The 17,444-nt window shown below is 43.2% G+C and overlaps 1 protein-coding gene across 1 annotated transcript in view; it reads left to right on the top strand.

The window, feature by feature from the left end:
- The window catches only part of gpat2 (glycerol-3-phosphate acyltransferase 2, mitochondrial), a 67,946-nt gene that overhangs the window by 30,449 nt on the left and 20,053 nt on the right, over window positions 1-17,444 (top strand). The window contains exons 11-16 of the mRNA XM_068023255.1: window positions 530-739; window positions 8,977-9,084; window positions 10,184-10,269; window positions 12,511-12,629; window positions 14,484-14,554; window positions 14,770-15,031. Coding sequence (XP_067879356.1) covers window positions 530-739; window positions 8,977-9,084; window positions 10,184-10,269; window positions 12,511-12,629; window positions 14,484-14,554; window positions 14,770-15,031 — 856 coding nt within the window. The remainder of the gene's footprint in view (window positions 1-529; window positions 740-8,976; window positions 9,085-10,183; window positions 10,270-12,510; window positions 12,630-14,483; window positions 14,555-14,769; window positions 15,032-17,444) is intronic.

The raw sequence follows: 17,444 nt of genomic DNA, 5'->3' as shown, positions 1-17,444 counted from the left end.
ATCCTTATTTTTGGTTTCATAAGAGTGGATTTGGGAATGAGTTATGTCTAAGGGGTATGTTTTAAAACCAAGTGTAACCCTTTGTTTAAATCTCAAACTACCATGCATTGTTCTCTGATGAAGAGGATGGAAAGGCAGACTGCTACCAGGGTTCTGTCTGTCTGCATCTAATCACTGCCTCAGCTCCTTCATTGTGATTGTGTGTCACCTCCACCTTGTGTTTGAGGAGAATGCACGCATGTATATGGAGAATTGCAGGCACAAAGCCTTATTACATACTTGTATGATAATTGCAGGATACTGTCAGTAGTGTCAGAGTTCTGATGAAAGGTCATCAACCTGAAACATTAACTCTGTTTCTCTCTACAGAGTGATAACCAGACCTGCTGAGTGTTTCCACCATTTTCTGTTTTTATTTCAGATTTCCAGCATCTGCAATATTTTGCTTTTGTTTTGTGTCCCTGTTAAAGTGTTTGGTTGTAAGTCTCAAGGAGTTGCTCTGTCTCTCTGTCTGTTTTTGATGTTGCAGTATATCGAGGAACTACTGAATGAGCAGCAGAGTCTGGCAGTTTACTTGGAAGATCCTGTTCCATGTTCTGGACGGCCCTGTCTCGCAGGCTTAGCGTGGTTGGCCAGGGTGTTTGATGCTTTTCATAACCGTGCGATACCCGATGCCGTATTGATACCTCTGGGTGTCTCTTATGATCGTATCGTTGAGGGAAGCGGCTTTGAGCAGATGGTAAGGGAGTTTCTTTGCAATCTCGGAGAACAAATGAAAATTGCAAAGCATTTTGAGTTGAGTTTAAAAGTACTTGCAAGTGGTTTTTGTTCCGAGCTTGTGAATGGCGCTTAGTTGCATCTGAATGTGAGTTGTTTTCCTTTTTAATTTTCGAAGGAATGGGTTTCTCCAATTGCCTAAACGGAAAAGGAAGACTTTGTATTTAGATTGCACTTTATCTTGTCCTCAGGAGATTCCAAAGCATTTTACAGCAGTGGGTCACTTTTCAAGTACAGGCACTTTTTTATTGGCAAACCTGGCAGTCACTTTGCACACTACCAAGTTCCACTAACAGCAGCAAGAACTACTGGTCAGGAAACTGGGTGAACTTTCTGCTCTTCAAAGAGTGATTTAGGATCTTTTATATCCACATGACCAGGCAGAGCCTTGATTTAATACCTCTTAGGCAGTAGGGCTGCACTGAAGTGTCAACCTACATTATGTGTTCTAGTCTTTGTATCTCCAGACTAGGGTTACCAACTAGCTGATGTCAGCTGAGGCTACAGAAAGGTCTCTATTATTTGTCTAAGCTTCCCCTGGCTGAAGAGGAGGAAAATTGGGGTAGGTTTCCTAATCATGATCAGTATCCGCTCACAGCTGGAAAATAAACATGGATCACAACCTTGTCTGGTCTCTGCTCTGACACACCCGACGGGCGAATATTACTTTGATGTTTGCAGTCTAGACTGACATAAAAGAATGCCCACTTGGGTGGGGTACCTAATGGTGGCTGATGCTTCGTGAAACTTTATCCCAGCAAAAAGCCAGTGGCCCTGATTTTTGTCACGATGTGCAGCAGTTAACAACGTCGCTGTTCTAAAACTACGTGTCTCCTGACTGCGAAGAGGGATTGTTGATGCCATCAGTGGTGTGTTCTTCACCTCAATCACCACTTTGAGTTTCCTGCTCCATCCTGCACCCATCTTCTTGCCAATCCCTCCTGCGCCCGCCTTGTTGCTGCTCCCTCCTGTGCCTGCCTTCTCACTGCTTCCTCCTGCGATTGCCACTTCTCCGCTCCCTCCCAGATTGCAGTTTCTCTTCCACGGCTCCCTTCCACAATCACCACTTCAATCGCTGCGCCTGTCTGCCCGCTGCTCCCTTTGGCTGCTCCTGACTGCTCTCTGCTCGCTACCATCCCCGCTCCCCTATCCCAGCCACTTGTCTGGGCAGCGAGGCAGGGAGTAACAGTCAAGAAAGGTGAGCAGACGGGCGCAGGAGGGAGCAGCAATCACAGGAGAGAGCGGGAAACTGAATGCGGCAACTGAGGTGGCGATTTAGTGCATGAGTCACAAAAAGTTAGTATGCAGGCACAACAAGTAATAAAGAAGACTACTGGAATACTATCCTTTATTACAAGAAATGAAAGTAAGGATGTTAAGCTTCAGTTGGAACCATAGAAAAATATTGCACAGAAGGATGCCATTCAGCCGGTCGTGTCCATGCTGGCCAGAAAAAACTAGCTTCCCAATCTAATCCACCTTCCAGCACCTGGTCCATTGCTTTGCAGGTTACAGCACTTCAGGTGTATGTCCAGGTATCTTTAAAAAGAATTGAGGGTTTCTGCCTCCCACCACCATTGCTGGCAGAAAATTCCAGACACCCACCACCCTCTGGGTGAAAAAGTTTTTTCCTCATGTCCCCTCTAATCCTTCTACCAGTCACCTTAAATCTGTGCCACCCTGGTCATTGACCTCTCTGCGAGGGGAAACAGGTCCTTCCTATCTCGTCTATCTAGGCCACTCATAATTTTGTACCCCACAATTAAGTCACCCCTCAGCCTCCTCTGTTCTGGGGAAAACAACTCCAGCCTATCCAATCTTTACTCATAGCTGCAACTTTCAAGCCCTGGCAATATTCTTGTAAATCTCCTCTGTACTCTCTCCACAGCAATTATGTCCTTTCTGTAATGTGGTGACCAGATCTACACGCAATACTCCAACTGTGGCTTGACCAGCATTTTACGCAGTTCCAGCATTACATCCCTGCTTTTGTATTCTATACCTCAGCCAATAAAGGAAAGCATTCCAAATGCCTTCTTCACCACTCTATCCACCTGTCCTGCCACCTTCAGGGACCTGTGGACATGCACTCTACAGTCTCTCACTTCTTCTACCCCTCTCAATATCCTCCCGTTTATTGTGTATTCCCTCGCTTTATTTGCCCTCCTCAAATGCATTACCTCACACTTCTCCGGATTGAATTCCATTTGCCACGTTTCCGCCCACTCAACCAAACCATTAATATCATTCTGGATCTACGGCTGTCCTCTTCAGTATTAACAATTTTTGTGTCATCAGCAAATTTCCCAATCATGCTTCCCACATTTAAGTCCAAATCATTAATATATACCACAAACAGCAAGGGTCCCAACACTGAGCCCTGAGGAACACCACTGGAAACTGCTTTCCATTTGCAAAAACAATCTGTCGAATACTACCCTTTGTTTCCTGTCCTGAGCCAATTCTAGTTCTGATCTGCCACATTCCCCTGTATTCATGGGCTTTCATTTTACTGACCAGTCAGCCATGAGGGACTGTCAAATGCCTTACTAAAATCCATGTAGACCACATCCACTGCACTACCCTCATCAATCCTTCTTGTTATTTACTCAAAAAAATTCAATTAAGTTAGTAAGACATGACCTTCCCCAAACAAATCCATGCTGACTATCCCTGATTAATCTGTGCCTTTCTAAGTGGCAGTTTATCGCGTCCCTCACAATTGATTCTAACAATTTACCCACTACCGAGGTCAGATTGACCCGCCTATTGTTATTTGGCCTTTCCCTCGCACCGTTTTTAAACAATGGTACAAGGTTTGCAGACCTCCAATCGTCTGGTACCTCTCCTGTATCTATTGAGGATTTGAAGATGATACTCGGAGCATTCACTATTTCCTCTCTGGCTTCCTTGAACAACCTGGGATGCAATCCATCCGGCCCTGGTGATTTATCAAGGATGCCAGACCCTCGAGTACTTTCTCTCTCATTTTGCTTATCGTATCTAATATTTCACACTCCTCTTGAACTACAGTGTCTGCATCAACCCTCTCATTTGTGAAGACAGAGACAAAAAATACTCATGAAGAACGCTGCCCACATCTTCTACATCCACACATACGTTCCCTTGTCGATCTCTGATAGGCCCTACCCTTTCCTTAGTTATCCTCTTGTGCTTAATGTACTGATAAAACATCTTCAGGTGTTCCTTGATTTTACCTGCCAATATTTTTCATGTCCTCTCTTTGCTTTTCTAATTTCCTTTTTTACTTCACCCCGACACTCTCTATACTCCTCTAGGCTTTCTAAAGTATTCAGTATTTTGTGATCGTCATAAGCTTTCTTTTTCTGCTTTAACTTACCCTGTAAGCTTCTAGATAACCAAGGGGCTCTAGATTTGGCAGTACCACCCTTTATCTTCGTGGGGACATGCCTACACTGTGCCTGTAGAATGCCTCCCACTGGTTTGCCACTGATTTTCCTTCAAGTAGCTGTACCCAGTTCACTTTCGCCAAGTGACCTCTCAGTTGCGTAAAATTTGCCTTCCCCCAATTTAGAACCTTTACTGCTGTTTTATCTTTGTCCTTTTCCATGATTATACTAAAACTAACTATTATGGTCACTGCCTTTAAAATGATCACCCACTGTTACTTCTTCAACTTGCCCAGCTTCATTACTGAAGACTAAATGTAGATTTGCGCCCCCTCTTGTTGGGCTTGTTACGTGATGGCTAAAAAAGTTCTCTTGAACGAAGCTCAATAATTTTGTCCCCTCTTTGCCTTTCCCACTGTTTGTATCCCAGTTGATATTGGAGTAGTTGAAATCCCCAACGATTGTTGCCCGATAGTTTTTGCACTCAGAAATTTGCCCACATATTTGTTCTTTTCTCCCTCTCACTATTTGGGGGTCTATAGTACACTCCTAGTCATGTGGCTGGCCCTTTTTATTTTTGAGCTCCACCCATATGGTCTTGTTTGATGATTCATTTAGCATATTGTCATGCTTGGCCCTCAGCTGCCAACATGAGGCACCTTAATTTTGCCATGAACATTGATTTTAAACTGTTACTGGAGTGAAGAAAGGACTTGTTAAACAGATCAGCCATGGCTGGAAAAGATATTTGCATATTAACAGACGGTGATTGGAAGGACATCGGACAATTCCTTGACACATTCAACCCACAAAGGACCTTGATCACCAGGTATTGTGTGTAAGAGGAGCATTTCAGAGACTGCTAAGGTGAATACAATCCAAGGCGTGGCCAGACCAGTTAGTCACATGACGAACCTGCTTGGCAACTTGGGTTTTTCTGAATTGTACAAACAGCTGGACTGAGAAGATCTCTCCTGTCTCTTCCCATCTCTTTCTCACAAGCCTCTGAATCCACTGAAGACATAAGAACCCCAAGAGAGAAAAGTCTCCGACAGCGAATAAGGTTCAAGAAGAATACTGGGCCCCAACGAAAAGCAAGATCTACCTACAATCGAGAACTCTACAGTGAGCTCAAAGAACCATAACAAAAGCTCTTCAGATATTGCTTCAAACATTTCCACTTTATTTTTCTTCTCTTTTCTGTCTCTATTTACATGTGTGTATCGCGTATGCATGCTAGCGTGGGTGCGTCTTGTATCCTTAGGCAGCAACCAAATTAGAGTTGAATAAAACTCAACTTTTCTTCTTTAAACCCAAGAAAGTCTGTTTGTGTTGGTTTCTTTGCCTTATAATTGGAAAGCGGTGAACAAGGATTCACCAAGGGGCAGCTAAGAACACGGTGTGTTTAAAATAAAACCCTGTTACGGTAAGACCAGGTGATGGCTGAAAGGGAACCCTAGACCTCTTTCTCACCTGGTCGTAACAATATCATCCCTCCTCAAAGTTGTTATTGATTCCTTAACGAATAATGCTACACACCCTCCTTTTTTTTTTTATCTCCCTCTCTATCCCGCTTGAAAACTATATCCAGAGAAGTTGAGCTGCCATTCTTGCCCCTCTTTAAGCCACGTTTCCGTTACAGTAGTGATATTGTGTTGCCATGTGTCTATCTCTCTGTCTAGAACTGAATACTGGTTAGAAGGTGGGATGCCCTCTGGGGACTCCTGAACTACCTGCCTTGACCTTCTTGTCTATCTGGCAGTCACCCAGTCTCTCTGCCTGTGTTCTCTTCAGCTCTGGGGTGTCTACCTCTTGAAACGTTCTCTGCCTCGCGGTTGGGCCACAGTGACTCCAGCTGCCGCTTGAGTTCTGAAATCTGGAGCTCAAACTTCTGCAGCTGGTGACACTTCCTGCAGATATGTTTGTCAAGGACACATGCCACAGGAGGTACATTCGGCTTGGCCAAGTTGCCCTGGCATTGCTTAGCTTTACAAATTAATTATTGCTTATACAGGGCATTGGTGGGACAACATCTCGAATACTGTGTGCAGTTGTGGTCTCCTTATTTAAGGAAGGATGTAGATTTGTTGGATGTGGTTCAGAGGAGGTTTACTAGCTTGATATCTGGTATGAGCGGTGACTAGATGTGTAGATGAGGGTAAAGCAGTTGATGTAGTCTACATAGACTTAAGTAAGGCTTTTGATAAGGTCAAGCAGGAGAGATTGATCAAGAAGGTAAAAGCCCATGGGATCCAGGGCAATTTGGCAAAGTGGATCCAAAATTGGCTTAGTGGCAGGAGGCAGAGGGTGATGGACGAGGGTTGTTTTTACGAGTGGTGCTGGGACCCTTGCTGTTTGTAGTGTACATTATGATTTAGACGTGAATGTAGGAGGTATGATCAGTACGTTCACAGATGACACGAAAGTTGGTGGTGTCGTAAATAGTGAAGAGGAAAACTTTAGATTACAGGACGGTATAGATGTGCTGGTAAAATGGGCAGAGCAGTGGCAAATGGAATTTAATCCTGAGAATTGTGAGGTGATGCATTTTGGGAGGACTAACAAGGCAAGGGAATATACATTGGATGGTAGGACCCGAGGAGGTACAGAAGGTCAGAGGGATCTTGGTGTACTTGTCCATAGATCACTGAAGGTCGCAGCACAGGTCGGTAAGGTGGTTCGTAAAGCATATGGGATACTTGCCATTATCAGCCAAGGCATAGAATATAAGAGCAGGGAGGTTATGATGGAGCTGTATAAAATGCTAGTTAGGCCACAGCTGGGAGTGTACAGTTCTGGGCATCACACTATAGGAAGGATGTGATTGCACTGGAGAGGGTGCAGAGGAGATTCGGAGCATTTCAGCTATGAAGAGAGACTGAAAAGGCTAGGGTTGTTTTCGTTAGAGCAGAGAAGGCTGAGGGAGGACATGATTGAGGTATACAAAATTATGAGGGGCATTGATAAATTAGATAGGAAGAAACTTTTTCCCTTAGCGGAGGTGTCAATAACCAGGGGGCATAGATTTAAGGTAAGAGGCAGGAGGGGATTTCAGGAAAATAAATTTCACCCAGAGGGTGGTTGGAATCTGGAACGCACTGCCTGAAGAGGTGGTAGAGGCAGGAACCCTCTCAACATTTAAGAAGGATTTAGATGAGCATTTGAAACGCCATAGCGTACAAGGCTACGGGCCAGGTGCTGGAAAATGGGATTAACATAGTTAGGTACTTGATGGCTGGCACGGACACGATGGGTCGAAGAGCCTGTTTCTGTGCTGTATAACTCTGTGTCTCTATGAGCGGGTTGTCTTCTGAGGAAAGGTTGGAAAGACTGGGCTTGTTGTCAGTAGAGTTTAGAAGAGTGAGGGGAGACTTGATTGAAGTGTATAAGATCCTGAACGGTCTTGACAAGGTGTACGTGGAAAGGATGCTTCCTTTTGTGGCGGAGTCCAGAACTAGGGGGCATTGTTTTAAAATTAGGGGTCGAACTTTTAGGACAGAGATGAGAAATTTTTTTCTCTGAGGGTTGTGCAACTTTGGAACTTTCTGCCTCTGAATGGGGTGGAGGCAGGGTCATTGAATATTTTTAAGTCGTAGGTAGATAGATTCTTGTTAGGCGAGGGAATCCAAGATTATTGGGGGTAGATGGGAGTGTGAATTTCGAGATACAAATATCAGCTATGAAATTGAATGGCAGAGGAGGCTCAAGGGCCAAATGGCCTACTTCAGCTCCTAATTCGTATGATCACTGGAGGGAGTGGGGGAAAGAAGCTGCGATCCCGGGACGGAACATGGAAGAGAAGCGGCAATCGTGGGAGGGAGTGGGGAAGAGAAGCGACTAATATGGGAGGGAGCGGGAAAGAAAACTGGCAGTTGTGAGAGGAACGGGGGCGAGAAGTGGCGATCGTGGGACGGAGCAGGGAAGAGAAGGGGCAATCCCGGGAGGGAGTGGGAAAGAGAACCGGCGATTGAGACAGCAAATGTGAGAGGGAGCGGGCAAGAGAAGCGGCGATTACAGGAGGAAGTGGGTTACTGTTAGAGGGGTGGAGGTGGCGATCGCGGCCATGGAAGGGGTTTGGGTTCAGTGTTCTTTTTTGTGTCAATCTTGTGTCCTCAATCTTATTGGCAGCTTTGACAATTCATTTGTCCAAGCCCTGTGGGGGGAGTTTGCGTAGTAGCACCACTCATTGGTGATGCTGTGTCTGAGGAATTTCCTGCTTTTATGCAGGTGTTGGACACTGGGAAAGTTAGACCTTTATAAACACAGGTGCAGCTGCTTCCTGTTTATTTGTCACTTGATTCCGGCAGAATCATCGGCACATCTGGCCTGTGACTGAAGATGTGTAATTCCCTGAGCTGATAAAATGAAAAGGAGTCAAAAAAATCTCTGGAATCTTCTTTTGCTGTCCCCATGTGCCCTAAGGAAGATGGATGTCTTTACAGAGACCACGCTGCTCCTAACCTGAAGTTTCCCAATGCTTAAGTTGATCACCAGCTTGAGAAATCAATTACACTAGAATTTGCATCACTTCAGAAGCGAATTCAGTACCCAGGAAAGTTGAGTGCAACTCTCTCTTGCTTGGTGAAGAATGTAACTTTCTGCGGTGCTGCATGTCAATGAAATTCAAGGTCAGCATCTTCACAAGAGGACGGGAGAAACTTGTAAGGAGAAGCCCTTCTAAAGTTAGGTTTGTGCCAATGAGGGCCTCTGTTGTCACAAAGCCAGAATCAATTGAGTGCTGACACAGTGACCTTCTGTGGTCCCATGTTCCTAACAAGAATTTCCTCAGCACATGTTTCATATGTTTTAAATGTGTTGTGTTGTGCAGGGAACTCCAAGGACTACTGTATTTGCAGCACTTTGTTGGGTGCTCAGATTCCTGCACAAGAGGTACGGCTGCATCCGGGTGGATTTTGGACAACCATTTTCATTGAAGGTATGAGATGGATTTGTTAATGTTGGAGCATATATTAGTTAATACTGGTAACAAGAGGTGTAATCTCTCAGTACTAAAAGTGGGCAGTGAATTTTACTCTCCATTTTTTTCATAATCCAGTTACATGTGCATTAAATGAAAGATAATTGAGCTGAATTCAGTCTGAAGTATATTATAACTCCTAGCATCTTGTAAAGTAATCAGGACTGTGCTGGGTTAGACTACACACTAGTAGATTTATTGTTGCAAAAAGTACTTGCAGGTTTTTGGCTGTTATTCATACTGTGCCACAGTTAGGTGGAAGCAGGTATTTATGATTCGACAACAACAACTTATACTTGTGTAGCACCTTAGCTTAATGAGATCATAAGAAACAGGAGCAGGAGTAGGTCATTTGGCCCCTCAAGCGTACTCCACCATTCAGTAAAATCATGGCTGATCTGATTGTGGCCTTAACTCACTTTGCTGTGCGCCCCCCCCACCCGCTGTAACCCTTGACTCCCTTGCAGGTCAAAAATCTGTCAAACTCAGCCTTGAATATATTCAATAATCCAGCCTCTGCTGCTCTCTAGGCAAGAGAATTCCTGCGATTAACGATCCTCTGAGCGAAGTAATTCCTCCACATCTTAGTCTTAAATGAGAGATCCCTTATTTTGAAACTCTGCCTCCTAGTTCTAGATTCCCCTATGAGGGGAAGGATCTACCCTGTCAAGCCCCCTCAGAATCTTATATGTTTCAGTAAGATCACCTTTCATGCGTCTCAAGTCCAATGAGTATAGACTTAAATTTCTCAACCTTCCTGCATAAGACAACCCCTCATCCCAGGATCAGCCGAGTGAACCTTCTCTGAACTGCTTTCAAAGCATGTAAAAAAATGTCCCAAAGCGCTTTGAAACCATTACCAAAGAAAATTTGACACTGATCCATATCGGAGATATTTGGCCAGATGATCAAAAAAAACTTGGTCGAAGAGGTAGGTTTGAAGGAGTGCATGAGTGATTTGAAATTCTTCTGTACCATCCATCTGTTTGAGTGTGAAGTGAGGGCTTATCCTGCATCCATTTGCGGAGTCGGTTGATATGGTTTTTCTCTGCTCTAGGATTATGTGGAGAACGAAGGAATCCATTTGTGTCCTTCTGCAGTTCCACTGCAGAAGATTCTGTTGCCATATGTGCTAGGATACAGGTGAGAAATAGAGTGTTCTAAGTTATTTAAATACTAAATAACTCCTAGTACAACAGAATAATTGTGTGCTGTAGCCAATATGTTATAAGTTGAATGTATTCTGTTATATTGTATGCTGTTCCAAGAGGATAACTGTGTCTCAATCCCAGTATGGAATAAATGAAAACTCAGCTTCATTTTTGTAACTGTGTTTTTAATAGAAGTGCTGTGTGTCTCAGTGGGTGAATAAATGCTCTGCTGGGTGTAGTACTGAATTATGCTGACCAGAAGATGCCAAGTTCAGTGCCTATTCTGCTCTCAGCTAACCATGGTGGTTGCAGGTGCAGTTTATTACAGAGGAATGTGAAGCATTCAGGAAAAAGAAGAGTTGAGGGGAGTTATTTAGAAAGGCTCAAAAATTGAGGCTGCAAAAGAGGCAGTTAAGAGAGGCCATAATTGAGATTTTCAAAATTGAAAGCTTTTAAGAGAGTAAACAGGGAAAATTTGTTACTGTTGGTTGGCAGGTCGGTAACATGGGGGTATAGAATCTGGATTCTCCTTATCAGAGTGAAGACAGAGGTGAGAACAGTTTTTAGAATATGGAATGACAAATGGCAAATAGCGATTGAGGCAGAGATTATATCGTAAATTGAGAGGAAACTGAAGTATTTGAAAAGGAAGAATACAAAATCCTTAAGAGAAAGGGCAGGAAAAAGAGGTTTCATAAGATAGTTATAGGCACAGATATGAGAAGCTTCATGAAGAAAAGAATGCGTTGCATTTTTGTAATGTTTTACATGACCTCAGGATGTCCCAAAGCACTTTACAGCCAATGAAGTACTTTGGCAGTGTATGCACTGTTGTGATGTCGAAAATATGGCAGCCAATTGCACACAGCGAGGTCCGACAAACAATTTTTTTTTTAACTGAGGTTAATTTGAGGTATAAATATTGGCCAGGGAACTGAGGATAACTCCCCTGCTCTTTTTCAAACTTGTGCCATGGGACCTTTTACGCTCACCTGAGAGAGCGGATGGGGTCTTGGTTTAACATCTCATCTAAAAGTCCTACAATGGAATCTGTGTCGAGATTTTTGTGCTCAAGTCTCTGGAGTGGAATTTGAAAACACAACCTTCTGAATCAGAGGCAAGAGTGCAACTACCTGAGCCACAGATCACACTTCTTTGCTTGCTGCAAATTCTCATTCAAGACCAGATTTCAATAAAGGTACATAAAAAAGCAATAAAAAGTCAGACATAATTCGACTTGAGAAAACGAGAATATCCTAATACAAAGCAATTCCCTTCAGATGACTCCACTTGCATCCTCATTTCTATTAAGACAACTTATGGGCGGCACAGTGGTTAGCACCGCAGCCTCACAGCTCTAGCGACCCGGGTTCAATTCTGGGTACTGCCTGTGTGGAGTTTGCAAGTTCTCCCTGTGTCTGCGTGGGTTTCCTCCGGGTGCTCCGGTTTCCTCCCACATTCCAAAGACTTGCAGGTTGATAGGTAAATTGGCCATTATAAATTGCCCCTAGAATAGGTAGGTGGTAGGGAAATATAGGGACAGGTGGGGATGTGGTAGGAATATGGAATTAGTGTAGGATTAGTATAAATGGGTGGTTGATGGTCGGCACAGACTCTGTGGGCCGAAGGGCCTGTTTCAGTGCTGTATCTCTAAACTAAACTAAACTAAACTTCCTCCAGCAGATTCCCACCACAATAATAAAAGCAAAATACTGCGGATGCTGGAAATCTGAAATAAAAACAAGAAATGCTGGAAATGCTCAGCAGGTCTGGCAGCATCTGTGGAGAGAGAAGCAGAGTTAACGTTTCAAGTCAGTGACCTGAAACATTAACTCTGCTTCTCTGTCCACAGATGCTGCCAGACCTGCTGAGTATTTTCAGCATTTCTTGTTTTTTTTCAGATTCCCACCACATTCTGCTTGAACATTCCAGTGCTTTGGAGTGTAGCATAATCATGTGGACTGGAGACTGGGCACTAAATCTCGCATGTATCAAAAATGAAATGTGTTTAGCACTGTAGTCCAGTTGTGGTTTGTCACTTTAACATTTCATGACATTAAGCGATAAGCTAACTGCATCAGTTTGTTTTACTGTATAGGGATGCAGTCCCTGTTCATTGTATAAGAAAGGTGGAAAATAAAACTCTAAAATCTAAATGTTTAGGACAACTTAAAAGAATAGTTATTTTTCGTTAACATGTCCTCATATCTTGATGAAATGCATTGTGTTTCAGCTCTGACTCTGTGTACTGTGAGAAATCTCAGGACTGGCTTCTGAACAACAAAGATTTGACTCAACTGAACAAACATCACCGAGCACTGGTGGCTGATCTGGCGAGGCACATGCTTTACTGTAAGCTTGAGTGACATTGGTGAACACCAAGACCTGCCATTGAGAACACTGTCATTTCCCACATGTGTCTTTATCAATACAGCTATTGTATTGAAAATTGTTTTGTCTGTTCTTGAAGCTGCACTCCAGGCTTCATGAAATTTATCGTTTGACTTTAGTGTTCATGGTCCATGAAAACGAAATTCTTGTCCTGGCTGGAGAAATACTGGAGAGATGTAACCAGTGCTCAGGCAAGAGACTGCAGTCAGGCTGTTGTCTGCCGGAGGCTCCAACTTGATGTTTCTCCTGCAGTTTCCTTCCTCTTTGTCCACACTGCTGATCAAGATCTTGTGTGTTGTAAGAGTGTGAGCTGGAGTCACTTGGGAAAGCCATTGTAAAAACAATGGCATCCATTGTGAAAAGAATAGCATCCATTGTGTAAGACCTGAACTCCCAGAATGAATCCTGCTGTTACGATATTGGAATCAGTCGAAGTATCAGTGTGAAATGGATCCAGAAAGAGGCCTTGATACTCCAGAAGGTGTTGCTGTCAGTTTGGGGATCTTTTTGATCTAGTCTAAGGGGTCATTACATTCTCTTGGTCCTGCTGAGTGCTGTTCAATTGTTGTGTTGTTGGGCTCTGGCAGTCCTTGTCTCTCTCACACTAGAGTTTGACAGAGTCCTGGTTATTTACTGTTTAAATGCTTTTTTTCTGTGTAATCTCATGCCATGCTATGTCACTCTTCAAGTCTTGAGCTGGTTGGGGTGGCATATAATTCTTCTCCTCACCGCCCTGCCATCCCCCCAACCGAGTTCTCTTTCTGACACGTTTCAGGTTGTGGACTTAAGTATTGATCGTCTCTGGAACCTGATCAGTTTGAAATATTGGATCATTTGAATAAGCACACCTAGTCTGAAGAGTGAAGTCCTCTGTGGGACGCTAGTAATTTGTCTGAAACCTGTGCTGGTGATTCCTCATTCATTGAGTGGTCAGAATCATTCTGTTTAGGGCAAAATGCACTTTAGTTTTATCCTTGTGCTCTCAAACAGATCAGCTGTTGGCGAAGAACCTATGTTTTTGCAAAGGTGTGCTGCTAATTATTACCAAAGCGAATAAATGTTTAAGCTATAGACTACTACATATGAAGCCAGCTGTTAGTGACAGTAGTCTATAGCTTAAACATTTATTCGTTTTGTAAATAAAGGCATTGAATACAAAGCAAGGAAGTTATGCTGAATGTTGTACAATTCTCTGGTTAAAATTCTGTTCGAATATAATGTACAATTCTGGCCATTTCATTTTAGAAATTATGTCATGGCCTTGGAGAGGGTGCTGAGAAAGTTAATCAGGTTTGTACCTGGGGTGAGAAACATTAAGTGGAAAAATTGGAGAAGCAAGGTTTGTTTTTTGAGCAGAGAAGGTTAAGGGGAGATTTCTAAAGGTATTCAAAATTGAGAGGTTTTGATAGAACAAGTAGGGAGGATCTGTTTCCTCTGGCAAGTGGATCAGTAACCAGAGGTCATAAATTTAAAATAATTGACAAAAGAACGAGAGGGAACATGAAAAATTTCTTGACACAGAGGGTTGTTAAGCTTTGGAATGCACGACTTGAAAGGGGGTGGAATCAGATTCCATGGGAACTTCAAAAGGAAATTGGACATGTACTTGAAGAGGACTGGTCTATCGGGTTATTGGGAAAGTGTTCACGTGTGGGACTAAATTGGCAGCTCTATGACGGGCAGGATGGGCCCAGTGGCCTTTTGGGATATATTCTTGTGTAAGCTCTGCTCCAATTATGATTTCACATGAAGCGAGCACTGGTTTTTAAGGACTTGGATTTTCTGTAACTAATGTCCAGTCTTTCTGGCTTATAGCTGCTACTTGCTGCTCAGCGATCATGTCGACCACCATCATGGCCTGCCTCCTGTTCCACAAGCACCGACAGGTAGGTTGTCTCTGTGACCAGGTAACTTTCTTGATGTTACAAGTATATTGATGCTAAAAAAGTTCACCTCCTGAATAAGTCCTTGTTTCTGGGAGATGAACAGTTTTGATGCCCCTCAGTAACTTAGTGTTACTGAAGTGAGCAATTAACAAAATAAATGCTTTTACCTTTTTAAGTATATTCTATGTATTAAGTAACTAAGTGTCTTTCTGCAGGGCATCTTCCTTACCACATTGGCAAAGGATTTTTCCTGGTTAATGAACGAGGTTCTTGCAAGGCATTTTGATGTGGGATTTTCGGGGAAGTTGCAGGATATCGTGCTGCATGCCCTTTTTTTGCTGAGAGACTGTGTGATGGTGAAGAGCTTTCCGCTGAAAAATCTCATTGTGATACCAAAGACAACCAGGAAAGCTGTAGAGGAGCTTAATTTTTACAGTAATTCGATTCTCCCTGTCTTTATCTGCGAGGCTGTAGCTGGTAAGTGAGTCAGGTCACCTCAAGAAAAACAGAAAATGTTGGAAAAGCACAGCATTTCATTTCAGCATCTGAATGAGGATTGAGTAACATTTTGGGTGAGAGCTTTCATTCGACAGTCCCAGTAAATAGTGACACCCAAAACATTAAAATATCTTTCTCTCCCTCTGGTGCTAACCAACCTGCTGTGCAATTCCAGTTTTTATTTTTGATTTGCAGCATCCATAATTATTGTTTTTTGAAGTTGCCTGTCTTTGAGTCTGTGCTACTCATGAATTGACCAGAAAGTTCCCACGGGTTTTTAGTTCAGTCACAACTTTGCCCACTTCAGCTGGGGGTTTATACGCCAGTTCATTGCGGTACTGTCTCGGTGTGAGGAGTTTCACAGAATTGTTACAGTGCAGAACAAGGCCATTCGGCTCATTGTGTCTGCACCAGCTCTCCGAAAGAGCAATTCATTCAGTTCCATTCCCAGCTTTCTCCCCATAATTCTGCACATTCTTCCCTTTCATATAATTGTCGAATTCCCCTTTGAATGCTTCAATTGAAGCTGCCTCCAGTGCGTTCTCAGTCAGCATATTCCAGACCTTAACCACTCGCTGTGTGGTAAAGTTTTTCCTCGTCACTTTTGCCTCTCTTGCCAAATAGTTCACATCTGTGCCCTCTCGTTCGTGATCCTTTCACGAGTGGGAACAGTTTCTCTACTCTGTCCCGACCCCTCATGATTTTGAATACCACTATCAAATCATCTCTTCGCCTTCTCGTCTCCGAGAAAAACAGTCCCAACTTCTCCACTCTGTCTTCATAACTGAAATTCCTCATCCCTGGAACCATTCTTGTGAATCTTTTCTGCAGTCTCTCCAATGCCCTCATGTCTTTCCTGAAGTGCGTCGCCCTGAACTGGACGCAGTACTCCAGCTGAGGCTGAACGAGTGTCTTATACAAGTTCAAAATAACTTCCTTGCTCTTGTACTTTATGCCCCTATTAATAAAGCCCAGGACATTGTATGCTTTATTAATCATTCTCTCAACCTGTCCTGCCATCTTCAATGACTTATGCACATCTACACCTAGGTCCCTCTGCTCCTGTACCCCCTATTCTATACTGTCTCTCCATATTTTTCCTACCAAAATGAATCACTTCACATTTCTCTGCATTGAACTTCATCTGCCACCTGTCTGCCCATTCCACTATGACCTTTTGAAGTTCTGCACTATCCTCCTCACAGTTCACAATGTTTCCAAGTTTCGTATCATCTGCAAACTTTCAAATTGTGCCCTGTACGCCAAGGTCTAGTTCATAAATATATATCAAGAAAAGCAAGGGTCCCAACACTGATCCCTGGGAAATTCCACTACAAACCTTCCCCAGTCCAAAAAACATTAATTAACCACTACTCTTTGTTTCCTGTCACTCAGCCAATTTCATATCCATGTTGCTACTGTCCCTTTTATTCCATGAGCTACAACTTTGCTCACAAGTCTGATGTGTGGCACTCTATCAAATGCCTTTTGAAAGTCCATGATCACCACATCAACAGCATTTCCCTCATCGACCCTCTCTGTTACCTCCGCAAATAAATTCCAGCAAATTAGTTAAACGTGATTTTCCCTTAAATCCCATGCTGGCTTTCCTTAATTAACTCACATTTGTCCATGTGACTATTGATTTTATCCTGAAATATTTTTTCTGGAAGTTTTCCCACCACTGAAATTAAACTGACTGGCCTGTAGTTGCTGGGCTTACCTTTACACCCTTTTTTGAACAAGGGTGTAACGTTTGCAATTCCTCAGTCCTCTGGCACCACCCCCGAGTTTAAGGAAGACTGAAAAATTATGGCCAGTGCCTCTGTGATTTCCACCCTCATTTCCCTCAGTATCTTTGGATGCATCTCATCCAGCCTCGGTACTTTATCTACTTGAAGTACAGACAGCCTATCTAATACTTCCTCTTGATCAATTTTAAACCCCTCTTGTGTCTGACTTACCTCCTATTTCAACATTGCCTGCGTTGCATCATCTTTTTTAGTAAAGACAGATGCAAAGTATTCATTTAATAACTCAGCTATGCCTTCTGCCTCCATGTGTAAATCCCTTTTCTGGTCCCTAATCGGCCGCACTCCTCCTCTTACCACCTTTTTACTATTTATATGCCTACAGAAAACTTTGGGATTTCCTTTAATGTTAGCTGCCAGTCTCTTTTCATACTCTCTCTTTGCTTCTCTTATTTGCTTTTTCACTTCTCCTCTGGACCTCTATACTCAGACTGGTTCTCAATAGTATTTTCTACCTGGCATCATTCATAAGCACACTTTTTCTTCTTTATCTTAATCGCTACCTCTTTTGTCATTCAGGGTGCTCTGGATTTGTTTGCTCGACATTTCCCCTTCGAGGGAACATACCTTGACCATGCTCG

This window comes from Heterodontus francisci, chromosome 47, assembly GCF_036365525.1.
Source record: "Heterodontus francisci isolate sHetFra1 chromosome 47, sHetFra1.hap1, whole genome shotgun sequence".
Classification (NCBI taxonomy): Eukaryota; Metazoa; Chordata; class Chondrichthyes; order Heterodontiformes; family Heterodontidae; genus Heterodontus; species Heterodontus francisci.
Note: the sequence above shows the minus strand (reverse complement) of the source record. Positions and strands in the feature narration are given on the sequence as shown.